The following is a 15,082-nucleotide window of genomic DNA, read 5'->3' on the forward strand; positions in this document are numbered from 1 at the left end:
GCCGAATTAGCAAAGGCAGATGCAAATGATGAACATTCAATGCACTGAATAGCCAACAAGCTCTTAAGGGAGAAGCTGACAAGCAGGGCAGACGCAGTACATGGGACTTCACCGAGCCACAGCAGAGCATTTTGTCCCTGGAAGGATGCATCGTGCTCTGAATGCCATTACACGTGCAAGTCAGCAGGGACTGGAGATTAATGGGACTGTGACAAGTTCAAAGGCTGAGTCCTAGCAAAGCAGGGATGCTGCATACTTGCCTGAAACTCAATGATTTGGTCTCTGCCTGTGAGTCGTCCTCCTCTATCTCTCGCTCTACCCCACCATCCTCACCGTCTCCAGCACCCCCCCCTCGCACAGCAGACCACGTCCACTTGGCCCACTGGACTGGGGAGAGGATCTGCCAGGGGCTAAACGCCATGAGAGCAGTTTTCCCAGCTCCGGCTGCCAGGGGATTCTTTTCAAAATGGAGGGAAACGGTGACAAACGCCTGTAAATATTTCTAGCTGAGGCACGGATGTGGTTAAAAGTGAACCATCGGATCCCCGCTCTCGGCAGCTTCCTCTGGGGCAGGCTGCCTGCAGAGCTGCGGAGACTGTTCCAGATGCTGCACGCTCCTGTCGCCGAAACTTAAACAGCGGCGCTGACTTGCACTTCCAAACAACAGAAAGGAGCGATTTGTCCCAGATTTCCAAGGCGCTGCACAAACCCTTGTCAGCAGAACCTGCTCCTCCACCTCAGCCGTCTTCGCTCCATCTAAGCCCCCTGAATGCTAGAATCAGCTGGCTGCCAGATCACAGACTGTACATTCTCCAAAGAGCCTCCCCCTCGGACTGTACTACTCTCGCTGGCAGGGAGGGCGCCTGGCTCTGCGCCTCCCATCCTTGTCGCACGGGAAGCTTATTTCCCCTGCTGCTTGGAGACTGGTTGTGACCGATTTGCGGGGTGAAGTGAGCAGACTTCAGGCTTGCTAAGTTAAAAACACCAAGGGGAGAGGCGAATTCAAAGTAACTCCCCCCACCCATGCCATAGCAACAGAGCATCCGCTCTGGGAGTGAGTAATCACTGCCTTGGATTCGGTCACTATTTATCCTCCCTCTCACTCGCTATAGCCCAGATCTCCTTAGGACCCCAGCTCTTTCAGGTAAATTATAGCTGCACACAGAGACCCCCCCCCCCTCTCCCCCCCCAGTGCACTTCGAGGAATCTCAGGCTCCTCTCACAGTGGCTCTATTTATCTCGGTACCCAGGGGGGTCAGACACAAAGATGCTGCACCCGATGGAGCTGCCTTGTATTTTTTCATGCAATCGTTGAGATGAACTTTCATTCCCGCCCCTTCCCCCCCCCCTCGCTTTCCCTTCTGCTTTCGCTGGGGTTTCTCTTGCCTTCTTGTCGAGCGGGCGTTTCTGAAGTGAGCTGGCTGACTGGTTAAATATCAGCTCCTCTGCATTTCTGATGGGAGTGGGGGAGCAGCTGGGCTTCCCGGTTCTCTTTTCACCATGCGGCATGTTTGCTGCTTAGGGGCTGCTGCTCAGAGCAGTTCACACAGGCACTGCCCACGGGGGGACCGCTACAGTCCTGCAGAGATAGGGTAATGCCGACCACAAGCATGTGACTGCTTCTGAATGTCTCCCGCACGCCACTCCTAGAGCCTGGCTGAACACCAGGGGCCCAATTCCCCCTGGCCTCGCCCCACGTGTGGGGTGTAAAATGCGACCGTTCCGCTCTGATAGCATTTGGCATCCATTTTGCAATGGTGGTAGACAGAGTGCATAGAGGCAGAGGAGGATTGGTCCCAAGGAGCGGGACTCTCCTCTCGCTCACACCAGTCTAACTCCGCTGAAGTATGCCTCATTTACGCCAGCCTGGCTCAGGGGACTCACCCCCGGGCAGTATCTGTATCCTGCCACGATGCAGCAGGAGGGACTCGATGAGCCAAGAGACCCTGCCAATAACTGCCAACACAGCAAACACGGTGCACTCGTGGGCAAGGGAGTTTCCTCCTCTACCCAGACCCATAGACACTGTGGACAAACAGCACACCTGACTTTCAGGAGGCCACTCTCCTGGACAGGAGTCCCCACGCCCCACCTTCTGCAGGGCATGAGGTTTCCCATCCCAGAGGCAGCACAGACCTCTGGGCCTGGTACAGCCACTGTGGCTGCATGTCCTGCTCCAATGTGGGACCTCCCTGGTTTTTTGAGACCTGACTGGCATTTTAACCACCTTTGGGCAGCATAACAACTAGAGATCCTCAGCGGGCATAGGTCCTCAGCAGGCCCTGCGTCTCTCCGACATGCCAAAGAAAATACGGCTCTGCTGCGCAGGAGTGTTAGAGTGGCCCACTTAAAAGAGGTGAAGATGTCTTTGATATCTGAAGAGCAGAATTAATCCTCCCGCCCTCTTGCCAGCCCCCAGACAGATACTGTCTCCCTTCTTGTGCATGCCTAGTCATTGGGAATAGTAGTAGAGGCGAGGTCAGCCTGGCAGCCGTCTCTGGGCTTGCAAGCTTACATGGGGTGCTGACCCTCAGCCATATGCCTGAGCACAGCCCCAGGCCTGCACCTGTTGGCCAAACAAAGAGAAAAGGGTATATTGGCCACGGGCTATTTCTAAGGTTCTGTGCTCTGCCCATGCAGAAGGAACAGCCTTGTGGTCTTACTATCCAAACCACAAGCATGCACTGTACCACCTCTTCAGAAAGCAGACACTGTCCCCACTCCATCCGAAAGGTCACCAGCATGTGGGTAGAGCAGGGAGCTGGGCAGTGGTATCTGAACAGTAACTGGGGCAAACCCCTGCCCTAGACACTTTCCAGGGAAATTCTGGCTCCATTAGCTGGGGTTGATATTTGAGGCTTTTAAAACCTCCCTGGAGGAGACTTCCCAGGGCAAACCATTTATTTATTAAAGAAAGGTGTTTTTAAAGAGATCTCAGCCTCGCCTTGGGATGTGACCAAATTCCCCGCGAAAATAAGCTGAGCCAGTAAACACTAGCTAAACAAATGCCTCTGAAGCAGTCCCTTGGGAATCTTCCCATAAAGTGGGATCAGGCTCTAAGAATCATCAGAGCTTAGACCGACTGTCCTGAGTTCATTACTTCCCACACATCAGCGAGAGGTGGACCAGGTTCCTAGAGTGACCAGATGTCCCGATTTTATAGGGACAGTCCCGATTTTGGTGGCTTTTTCTTATATAGGGACCTATTACCCCCCCACCCTCTGTCCTGATTTTTCACACTTGCTATCTGGTCACCCTACAGGTTCCTGACACCTCCCAGATTCACAAAGTGCCAGGGTGGAATGCACAGGAATTTGGCAGCAGGTTTGTTACAAATGCTGGCATTATCAGCTTTGAGTCAATTGCCGCTAGGACAATCTCAGCCTTCCAGAGCAGAATGTTTGCAGATGAAGATCCAAGCTGCGGGGCGAAATCTTTGCATTACCTTGGAGGAAAGGTTTGTGCTTCAGAGTTGACTTATCCACCTTCTTCCCCCACCACTTCCAGAAACATTTCGGGCAAAGGGATGACAATTGGAACAAAAGCTGTGAAACTCAGCTCAATGCAATGCACAGAAGTAATACTGGCCTTGAACAATTCTACATAGTCTGCATGTGACAGGCCAGGATCACAGATAGCGTGCAACTATTCTGTAAATTAGCAGCTAATTGCAATAGTTAGGAATGCTTTCACATGAGCATAGGAATACCAGATACCACAGCATAGGTGATACCAAATCAGACCAGTGGTCTGTCTAGTCTAGTGACTGTCTCTAACGCTGTTCAAAGGAAGGTGCTGGAATCCCCATTGTGCAGAACTGTCAAATAACGTCCCTAATGCAGCCCCATTGTGCTCGGCACTCTGCGAACATAGAGTAAAAGACTGTCCCTGCCCTGAAGAGTTTACACTCTAAATATACAAGACAGGCAAAGGATGGGCGGGGGAACAGAGGTGAAGGAACTTGTTCAAGATCATGCAGCAGGGCCAGAAATAGAACCAGTCTCCTGACTCCCAGTCCAGTGCCCTGTCCACTGGGCCACACAGCCTCCCATGGGACACTTGAGCCCTACGAAATTTACCCTCCCAACACTCCTGTGATGTAGGACCGTGTAATTATCCTCTCTTCACAGATGAGGAAACTGAGGCTCCAGCGGCACATGGGGCGGTGTGTAGTGTACAAGCACTACCTGTGCTACTACAGGCCACAGGGAAAGCTGAGGCAGTGGGACATTCCACTGCTAATAATTGCAGGGTAGAGTGGGAGGCGCCGCTTGGATGTGTAGAGAGCCGTGTAGGGTACGTACCCTGCGGGTTCAGGTGTGTAGGGTACTCGCCTGGCCTAAGCTGTGGCCAGATGTCCCAATTTTATAGGGACAGTCCCGATTTTGGGGTGTTTTTCCTTATATAGGTTCCTATTACCCCCCACCCCCTGTCCTGATTTTTCACACTTGCTGTCTGGTCACCCTATGTGGCTCCCCATCTACACAGCTATTTATAGCCTTGCTAGCTGAGCGTGCAATGTCTGTACTCCGCATGCTGCCTGAGTGTAGACATACCAGAGGAGTTAAGTGACTTGTTCAAGGTCACACAGGAAATCACCGGCAGACTCAAGAATAGAACCTAAGCATCCTGACTCCCAACACTAGGCTTTAATGACAATACCATCCTCCCTGCTGGCTGGCTGTAATCGGCACCAAAATCAGTTGTTTTCCCCTGCAGTGTGTGAACTTCTGGGCTGCAGAGTACAAGCTGGATTTTGGGGAAGATCTTTACAGAAGCTGATTTTGAGAGATGTGATGATGTTGCATTAGTCAGTCCTGTAGTGCTGCACACTATATCTGAACACTGCCTCCCCTGAATCACTGTTTACCCAAGGACCTAGCTAGTGTGACTGCATTGCTGCATTTAAAAATAGAACATGGCAACTCGATTTTTGCCAGTGGCTCTGCTGAGAAAAATGACAATGCAAACAATGAAGAAGTAAAGATGGCCGGGCTGTCGGCAGTAGGAACACAAGTCCATCTCTGCTGCAAAGAGGAAGTATCTGGCTCAGCAAATTTCTATAAACCTCCACTTGTTGGACGGGGATCAGAGACACGTGAGCCAATCAGAAGGAGGAAATTAACAGCATCCTTCAATTGTGAAGGCTGCACAATCAGTACTGCCAAGAAAGGAGCCTCTCGTCATCCACAGGAGAGGAAGCAGGCAGGGATGGGGGTGGTGAAACCAAACTGTAATGCTTCAGAGGCACTGTAAGAGACGTCAGGCAGGTGGACAAGCTTTGTACATGCAGTGCCTGAGGGCGTGAAGATACCAGGGATGGTTTAAGAGCAGAGTCAGCATCCACTTGCCATTTATTTATGATAGACAATTAAGAAAAAAAACCAAACCAACCCAGCCTGTCAATAATGCTGGCATACACAGAGCAACACCCAAGTGAAAGAGCACACAGCTAGGAGGAAACCGGATTTTGACATGCATCACCAACTGCCAAATGTTGCTCAGCACCATCAGCAGGTGTGATTCCCCACAGCAAAGAGAAGAGCAAATCCGCCGGTTTAAAAGGTGTCTTCCACAAGCCCACTGAGCCCATGACGAGATTCGAGGGGGCACAGGCAGTTTGCAGCCTGTGCCTGGCCTGCCCATCGAGCAGCATCAGTGATTGTATTCACTGTAATGCAGTAAGCTCCTGGACAAGGGCCCCAGTGCGCTAGGCGCTGTACAAACACATGGCAGTATTAGTGCTGTATAGCCTAGGATTACACAGCCCAAGTCTGCACCCGGGGTCACTCAGTGCCTCCATCTGGAGCTCTCCACTTCATAGACACACTCCCGCATCACACCATCCAAGGTCCCACGGTGCCCTGCCCTCCAGAGTTTGTCCTCCACTATTTTCTGAAGGGAAGATCTTCAGGACTGAAGCAGAGATCAGCACTGTCCTCAGACTGTGCCTGAGGCCTTGGCTACACTCAGGACTTCCCAGCGCTGCTGCAGCAGTGCTGTGAAGCGCGAGTGTAGTTGTGCCACCAGCGCTGCGAGAGCTCTCTCACAGCGCTGCAAGTACTCCACCTCTCCGAGGGGAATAGCTTGCAGCGCTGCGAGCGAGCGTCCAGCACTGCAGGCGCTGATTACACTGGCGCTTTACAGCGCTGCACTCACTGCGCTCGGTGGGGGAGGGGGGCGTTTTCACACCCCTGAGCACAGCAAGTTGCAGCGCTGTACAGCGCCAGTGTAGCCAAGGCCAGAGCCTTCTGTTCTTATGTGAGAATGAGCCATGAAGTGTCCTGTTGGCTTTGTGATGTACCAGAGCCCCTGGCAATGCAGGGCAGAAGATTCTGATCATAGTCACTCTGATTCAGCAGTTCCTGGGCCCTGCTGGGTCTCGCAAACAAATGACTCTCCTGGCTAGCTTTATTATTACTTTTAAATGAAAGTATAAAAACCAGAGGCTGTTTCCACACAGCAGCAAAGCTCTGCGGAGGTTTAATATCCATCTATTTAAAGCTCAGCTCCCTGGCTCTCTCTGTTCACAGCCTCCTCACTCGGCGCTTTGCTTCGCCAATTACTGTTAGAGCAACTCATGTGTTCCTTCCACATTACGAACACTGAGAGCTCCATTGCCCCCCTCAGGTGCCCTGTGCAATCTGGTCACTGAAAATGTAATTACAACGTGGCTGCTACTACATCAGTGTCTGCAAGGCTATCGTTTGGTGTCCGCTTTAATGGAGGCAGAAAAGCATAAATATTTCACGGACCGACCTGTTTGGTTTTAAAGGTCAGTCTGAACTGAACGTCAACGCATGCAGCTTGCATCCTGTTATCATGTACTTTAACCAGACTTGGCTGGCTCTGCCCTATCCCTTCCTGAGACCTTTCTTTAAAGTGCTCAACACCAGTTAACACCAGTCTCCAAAGGGGCAGCCTTGCAAACTCCCGTCAGCACACGGTGAGCTCCAGAAGCAGCGTTCACGAATTGCAAATGAATCCCTACATCTGGAGCATGTTCAGAGATGACTGTGCAGATCAGTGGCTCCAGAGGGAGGGTTATTTTAGAGTCTGTCCTGCATTTTGTGCTCCTGCCTGGTTTCCAAGTGCTTTTGAGATGCTACTTCTGGACGGCAGTACTTGCGGGAGGAAGCCCCTCTCAGTCCTCTTCCCAGCCTCAGCTTGCTCCCCTCGTTCTACAGTGGGTTATGTTTAAAAACCCAACACATCACTGCTCCAACTAAATAAGCTAAATGCATTTTTTCCCTTTTGTATTTTGCAAGTGAGAAAGGCGACAGCCTGAATGCCTTGGAGAGCATCTCTGTCTTGACACAGGTGCTGCATGGGCATCAGCAAAGCAGCTTCATTCACACCGCTCTACCCTAAACAAGAAGGATCCCGTCTCTGCAGGCAAGAGGGAAATGGTCTCCATGGCCCATTCAGCCATCAGCCCCTCTGCAAAGTCTACCAACAGCGGGACTACTTAGTTCCAGTTCTTCATGCACAGATTTACAGGCCAAAAGAGACCATGATGATGGCCCCATCTGATCTTTCCAATGGTTATGGTGGTGGCTGGGTGATGGAGCAGGAGTGCATCCACCGACTGGCTGCCAAACAGCATTCAGCCTGTGATGAATTTGGACTGGGACCAGTAATTCAGAGGTGAAAAGGCTCAATGTCTCTTCACCAGCCAGCCAGTCTCCCCTGAAATGTCACTAGTGACCTTATTAACCTGCTCAGGGACACAAGCCTATCTTTTCCATCTCAACGCACCTGCAATCCTTTTGCTTGCAGGATCATCCAGCCTCTTACTACTCTAGCAAATTTTGTGTCCCTGTTGATCACTGGTTTTGCAGCATTTGTGCAGACTCCATTCTAGCTGCTTTCAGGAAGGAAGTGGAGAGCGCACAATGCAGGGCATGAATCCCTTGTTCTGTGACAGCAGCTGCACATACCAAAAGACTTGGAAATCATCTCTAAATTTGTACCTTGCTCTGGCTTTTCTAGCAGGAAAAGTTTCTCTGTTTTCATAGAATCAGAAACGTAGGGCTGGAAGGGACCTCCAGAGGCCATCCCGGTACTGAGGCAGGACTAAGTAAACCTAGACCATCCCTGACAGGTGTCTGTCTAATCTGACGGGGATTCCACAACCTCCTTCGGTAACCTGTTCCTCTGCTTAATTATCCTTAGAGTTAGAAAGATGTTCCTAATATCCAACTTAAATCTCCTTTGCTGCAAACTATAACAATTATTTCTTGTCTTACCCTCAGTGAACATGGAGAACAACTGATCACCGTCCTCTTGGTAACTTTTTTACACATTTGAAGAGTTTCATTATCCCTCCCTCTCCCCCCATCCCCAAAAAAAAACCCTCTCTCTTCTCTAGACTAAACATGTTCAGTTCTTTCAACCTTTCTTCACGGGTCACGTTTTCTAAACCTCTTATTTTTGCTGCTGTTCTCTGGACTCTCTCCAATTTATCCACCTCTTTTCTTTTAAAGTGAGGTGAGCTAAAATAAGGTATTTTACACAGAGCACCACCTAGTGGCTGAAAAGTACAGTAGAGTTTAACATTCCACTACACAGTGATAGCAGCGAAGCCAAGGAATGGAGCATGGGTCTTTTCTCTTCCCTGGAGGTGGCTGCTCCTAGACCCTAAGATCACAAGGGACCATTCATGATCATCTAGTCTGACCTCGTGCATGTCGAAGGCCACACAACCTTGTCCACCCACTCCTGTAGTAGACCCATAACCTCTGGCTGAGTAACTGAATACCTCAAATCATTATTTAAAAAGACATCAAGTTACAGAGAATCCACCATTTACATTAGTTTAAACCTACAGGTGCCTCGTGCTCCGTGCTGCAGAGGAAGGTGAAAAACTCCCAGGGTCTCTGCCAAACTGACCTGGAGGAAAATTCCTTCCCAACCCCAAATAGGACCCTCAGTTGGACCCTGGGCAGTGGGCAAGGCTCCAGGTTAAGGCTCCTGGACTGGGGCTGGGGGAGCAAATCCATCACTGAATTTTACAAACATGAAATAAAGCCTGTTACAAATAGGGGCCAAAGCTCCAGCTACTGCCAAGGAGCACAAAGCACAGGCAACGGATCCTGGGAGGGTTGCATGCAAAGGTGGAATAACACGCACACTTACACTGCTCCCACCCCAGACAGGTCCCCTGGCATGTGTTAAATAGTCTCTTGGTTATGCAGGATGCAAGTCGCCAAAAATGACATAAAAAATGGCTATATTGGGACAGACCGATGATCTATCTAGCCCAGTGTCCTGTCTTCCGATAGTGGCAGGTGCCAGATGCTTCAGAGGGAATGAACAGAACAGGGCAATTATCAGGTGATCCATCCCCTATTGTGCAGTCCCAGCTTCTTGCAGTCAGAGATTTAGGGACACCCAGAGTGTGGGGGGGTGTTCCTGACCTTCTTGGCTTATTTTCATTGATGGACCTATCCTCCAGGAACGTATCTAATTCTTTTTTGAACCCAGTTATACTTTTGGCCTTCACAACATCCCCTGGCAATGAGTTCCACAAGTTGACTATGTGTTGGGTGTAGTACTTCCTTGTGTTTGTTATAAACCTGCTGCCTGTTAATTTCATTGGGTGACTCCTGGTTCTTGTGTTAGGTGAAGGGGTAAATAACACTTCCTTCTTCTCTTTCTCCAAACCATCTATGATTTTATGGACCTCTATCATATCCCCCCTTAGTCATCTCTTTTCTAAGTGGAACAGCCCCAGTCTTTCATCTCTCCTCATACAGAAGCTGTTCCATTCCCTAATAATTTTTGTTGCCCGTCTCTGTACTTTTTCCAATTCGAATACATTTTTTCTGAGTTGGGTCGACCAGAACTGCAGGCAATATTCCAGGGGAGGGCGTACCATGGGTTGATATAGTGGCATGATGATATTTTCTGGAATCTGAGGAAAGCTATGCCCACACTCCTTTCTTCAGGGATAGTGATGGCATAAGAGCCTCTCCAGAGACTCAACGCAGGCCGGGAAACCCCCTTCCTTACACTGGGGTGATCCTTCCAGTTCCCTCCAGCAGCGCCACACTCAAGAATCAGGCTCCAGAGCTTTGCATTCCTCAAATCCTTCCGCAGCTGGCAGCCTATGAACACTCTGTGCAGGACAGTAAAATAATCATCATCATGATATCATTTCTTCAGCGGCCTCTGCTCCCTAGCCAGGAGCAGGTACCTCACCGTGCAGTGTGTAATGCACACACCGCTTTGCCACATTTCCAGCCTGTGGGTCTAGCCCTGCAAACTTGCATGGCCAAAGGTAGCCCTCATTGAAGCAGACATTCTGCTGTGCTCAGTGGGGCTGCGTGAATGAATAAGGTTACTCATGGAGCAAGGGTCAGGCCACAGGACATTATTTCCTTCAGCAACTGCTGCATTTTCCTGATTGCTGCAGTCTTCTTCCTCCAGGAAGGCAGCTGGAAATGCAAGTCTAAAAGCCGACCCAGCATGACCAGTGTTTGTCATAGTTTAACCCGAGATGCCCTGGGTTGGAGAAAGGAGCGTGTCTGGAATATGTATTTTGGTCCCGGTGTGCCAGCTCTAGGAAGCTGTACGTCTTGTTTTGATCTTTTTCAGGAGATGCACTGTAAGTCGTCAGTGGATTAGTTTCTGGTGCACACATGGCCAGTGGTCCATGGCCATCATTTGTACTTGTCATCAGATTTTCCTTTTTCTCCTTCAGCTGTTCAGCTGACTGAGAACGATTTCATTTTAACAGTTCTGTTCCTTTGCAGCCTTCAGTTAATTGGTTGCATTGTACTGAATTTTCTCCAGCTGTGATTAATGCCCAACTGGCAATTGCAGAAACTCCACTTTATATAATACACTTCATTACCAATAAACAACTATATAAACCTCCTGGTTTTCTGCACAAAGGCTGAACAATCCCAGAGCCCATGGTTTGGGTCAGGGAACTTTAGGAACTTCTCCTGCACAAGAAGTTACATGATCAAAGTTAACTCTTAGGAGTCCGGTTCAGAAAATTACCAGTTTAGACAACTGAAAAGGCTCTGCTCTGCCCTGGAAAATGTGCCTAAGCAGAGCAGGGAGACTGGGGTGGGTACGTCTCCATAGCCCGCGGCAGTGAATCCCAGAACCTGGGCTGACACACGCAGGCTTGTGGGGCTTGCACAATAGCACTAAAATCAATTGTGTAGATGTGACGGCTTGGGCTCTGAAGCTCGTCCCTGTCACTAGGCTTCAGAGTCCAAACATCCCCACAGTTACGTTTTGTGCCACAGCGCGAGCCCCGAGACGTGCTGCCGTGGGCTGCAGTTCACTGCGTAGGCGTAACCGGGGTGTGCACAGAGCTGGGATGAACTCCAGAACATCATGGGGGCAGTTCACTATGGGTGAAGCTCATTCCGGTATAGAAGGGCCATGTGACACTTAAACCCTATGCTGAGGGCCTAAGCGGGATTTCAATGGTGCAAAGACCTTATCTCGGTGCTCTGCACCAGCATTAGCTCCAGCTCCACCCCACGATAGCCTGGCTCTCCAGGAAGATGTTTTGCCTCAGTAGCAGCAGCACACCCCAGAGACCGAGCCTTGCTAATGAAATCCCTGCTACTGAGCTCAGATGTTTCCTCCTCTATGTGCAGCCAGGCTCCGCACTGAGGCTGCCCACACAGACAGCGGCTTTATCCTCAGTCAATGGCCCCATTTGCACAATGTGCCCGGTCTCCGATCTGAGGGTGATGCCAGCGTGTGAGCGTATTTCCTATGGCCTCTCCATGGCAAGGATGGACAGACACAGTTCACGTGGCAGCCCTGGCCCCACACTCATCACTCTTCAGCCAGGGGCTGTTCACCCATGCCAGGTTTCCCTGGATTCGCTCTGCACTTTTCATAGAAGTTCAGCTCTAGTGAGGACAAAACAAAAACGTCAGCAACTCATGAAATGCTGCTGGCAGCACTGCAGGGCCCTTTTGCTGGTGGTCTGGGTGCAGAGGCCCAGGCCAGAGGGAATTCCTCTCTCACACTAGAGTCGGCCCCTCCAGATCAGGTAGGGTTACCATACGTCCTCTTTTTCCCGGACATGTCCGGCTTTTCGGCACTCAAACCCCCGTCCGGGGGGAACTGCCAAAAAGCCGAACATGTCCGGGAAAATGGCAGCTCTGCTCCTCCCCGACTCTTCGGCTCTGTTTAAGAGCCGGGCTGCCCGAGCGCTACCGGCTTCGGCCAGCCCCCATGCCTCCAGACCCTGCGCCGCCGGAGCCCGGGAGGGGAAGTGCCCGGCCGGCGGCTGGGGTCCGGAGGCAAGGGGGCTGGCCGAAGCCGGTAGTGCTCGGGCAGCCTGGCTCTTAAACAGAGCCGAAGAGTCGGGGAGGAGCAGAGCCGCCGCACCGGGAGGCTCTGCTCCTCTTCGGCTCTGTTTAAGAGTTTAAGAGCTACCAGCTTCGGGCAACCCCCGTGTCTCCAGACCCTGCGCCGCCGGAACCCGGGAGGGGAAGTGCCCGGCTGGGGGCGCAGGGTCCGGAGGCATAGGGACTGCCCAAAGCCCGAGCGCTACCGGCTTCACGGTTTGCTGGGCAGCCTCCAGACCCTGCGCCCCCGGCTGGGCGCTTCCCCTCCCGGGCTCCAGCTGCACTGGGGAAGCGCCGGCTGGGGGCGCAGAGTCTGGGGGCTGCCCGGCAAACCCTGAAGCCGGTAGCACTGGGGCAGCCCTTTCCCCCTGGCTGGGAGTGGAAGGGAGGAGGGGGCGGAGTTAGGGTGGTGAAGGGGCGGGGCTGGGGCGGGGCTATGGGTGGGGAAATGGGCGGGGCCAGGGCCCGTGGAGGGTCCTCTTTTTTTATTTTTGAGATATGGTAACCCTAGATCAGGGCAGATACAGTGGGGTGCTGGTCTCTTCCCTCGCTTGCCCATCAGGAGCCCAGCGCGTTCAAGGGCAAGTGGTTGGGCTTAGAGATTGCTTTCACCGCAGCCCCCTCAGTCAGGAACAGGAAGGGGCTTCTCCAGTGCACCGAACTGGCCCAGTAACCTGCGGGGGAGGTCAGATACGGTGACATTTCCCTGGCCCTAAACTGATGAGTTGTCCCTTACCCTGGAGAGCTCCAAGCACACAAAGTGAAGCTCTCTGTAGATGGGAGCCTGGCCAAGAGGCCTCAAAACGTGCGCTGTTGTTTCACAAAATCCTGAGAAGGGCCTTTCCCCATTTCCTTATCTGAGATGTCAGTGTTGCCAGCTCCCAGGAGTCTCCTGAGAGTAGGCATTTTCCTAGCAGCCCCAGTGCCCGAATTCACAGGGAGAACACGAGAACGTCAGCCTTCCTTTAAAAAATAAAGTACGTTTCTAGCCTTCCTGGTTGCAGAGAGAAACCTGAAAACATGACCCCTGATGGCTCCAACAGCAGGAGGTAAACAAACAGACCCCCAGCATTTTATCTCAGGATTGTGGGGGGCTGATTCGGGATTTCTGAGCTCCGGAGGGATACTGGACACTGCATCTGATCCTCTGCCCAACCCCACCCACCTGCAGGTGCTGGTGCAGCCCAGATGCCAGCACAGCTGTTGCTATGGTGATGCTGTTATCTGTGGATAATGGGGAACAAAAGTCTCTGATTTTCCCAGTAGGTGCAGGGGATTTGGGTACCATGCAGTCAAACCAGAGACCTGACACGAGGTCAGAGCTGAGCTGCTGTCATTTAAATGCTGATGAAAGGAGTCCTTCATCTAAGCAGCAGGGCTGAATGGGGAGAGCACATGAGAAATCAGCGACGGGTTGCTTTGATTCTGGGAGGATTGTTGGTGTGGGAGCTGCCAGCTCTGGCCGCACGTTTACCAGGCAGGCTTCCTCCAATGCTCTGCCATTCAGATCAGTGGGGACCTGAAAGGACCCATTAGCTGAGCCCCGATGACCCCACAGCTGAGACTGCCAATTGTAAGTGTGGTGCCAATGTACTAGTCCATAGCGTTCCGTAGATTTATGACAGCTGCAGAGGTGAGACCTAAGTTCCGCCTAAGCTGCATGGCTGCGCAGCTGCCTACTAAGCTCCGCGCAGGGGCTCAGGGCTGCGGCGGGGAGAGGCGCCTCTCCCTGCTGATCCCAGCACGGACCTGCTGCACCTCTCCCCACCGGCCCCAGCACGGACCTGCCCCGGACTTGCCCCGGCTGGGGGAGAGACGCCCCTCCCCCGGCCCCAACCTAGCCCTGGGCATGGATATGCTGCAGCCCGGGAAGAGGCACCTCTCCCCCTCCCAGCCCAGTGCTGCTGCAGGGAGAGAGCGCTGGGGGGAGTCCTCTCTCCACGCCGTAGCCCCCAGGCAGCCGGCACCCCAAACCCTCAACCCCGGCCCCTGCACCACCAGTCAGAGTCCTCACCCCCCTGCACCCCAAACCTCTGCCCCATCCCTAAGCCCCCCATCCCTGCCCCCCCGAGCCCTCAATCCTCTGCCCCACCCCCACCACATGAATTTTGTTATGTGCACCAACAGGGAGGTGACACACATCACCTCCCTATTGGTGCACATAAGAAAATTCATTCTGCACATGGGTGGGAAAAATTAGAGGGAACACTGGGTGAGACTCCTAAACTCAGTTCTCAGACAGTTGCAGACCAGATTTGGACTCTGTTCCCTGGCCAGTCCTTGGCTCCGATAATGGCTTTTGATAGTACTGACTTGCCAGTTTCAGATATAGAACCGAAAGAACAGAGAACCAACATATGGCCAAAGGTGAAACTCAGGACACAGCAGGTTATAGCACTGAGGGGATCGGAGATGCTTTAGATCAAGACAGTATTTGGTCCTGCCATGAGGGCAGGGGACTAGACTCGATGACCTCTCGAGGTTCCTTCCAGTCCTAGAATCTATGAAAAAAATATTCGGCCATAACTGGTTATTACATAAATCACCCAAGGTGCACAATACACCTCTACCCCTATATAACGCTGTCTTTGGGAGCCAAAAAATCTTACCGCGTAATAGGTGAAAGCGCGTTATATCAAACTTGCTTTGATCTGCCAGAGTGCGCAGTCCCGCCCCCCGGAGCACTGCTTTACCGTGTTATATCCGAATTTGTGTTATATTGGGTCACGTTATATCGGGGTAGAGGTGTACAT

At 52.0% G+C, this 15,082-nt stretch overlaps 1 protein-coding gene across 7 annotated transcripts in view; it reads right to left on the bottom strand.

Annotated features, from left to right (window-relative positions):
• The window catches only part of TACC1 (transforming acidic coiled-coil containing protein 1), a 90,493-nt gene that overhangs the window by 51,179 nt on the left and 24,232 nt on the right, over positions 1-15,082 (bottom strand). For 2 of the 7 annotated variants that reach the window (XM_054017043.1, XM_054017040.1), the window contains exon 1: positions 261-869. The exons of 3 other annotated variants lie outside the window; for them this stretch is intronic. In XM_054017043.1, coding sequence (XP_053873018.1) covers positions 261-421 — 161 coding nt within the window. In that variant the 5' untranslated portion in view covers positions 422-869. Of the gene's footprint in view, positions 1-260; positions 870-15,082 lie in introns of those variants that run through there. 2 more of the 7 variants (XM_054017044.1, XM_054017041.1) reach the window with 2 other exon arrangements.

The sequence above is a fragment of the Malaclemys terrapin genome, chromosome 2, assembly GCF_027887155.1.
Source record: "Malaclemys terrapin pileata isolate rMalTer1 chromosome 2, rMalTer1.hap1, whole genome shotgun sequence".
NCBI classification, from domain to species: domain Eukaryota; kingdom Metazoa; phylum Chordata; order Testudines; family Emydidae; genus Malaclemys; species Malaclemys terrapin.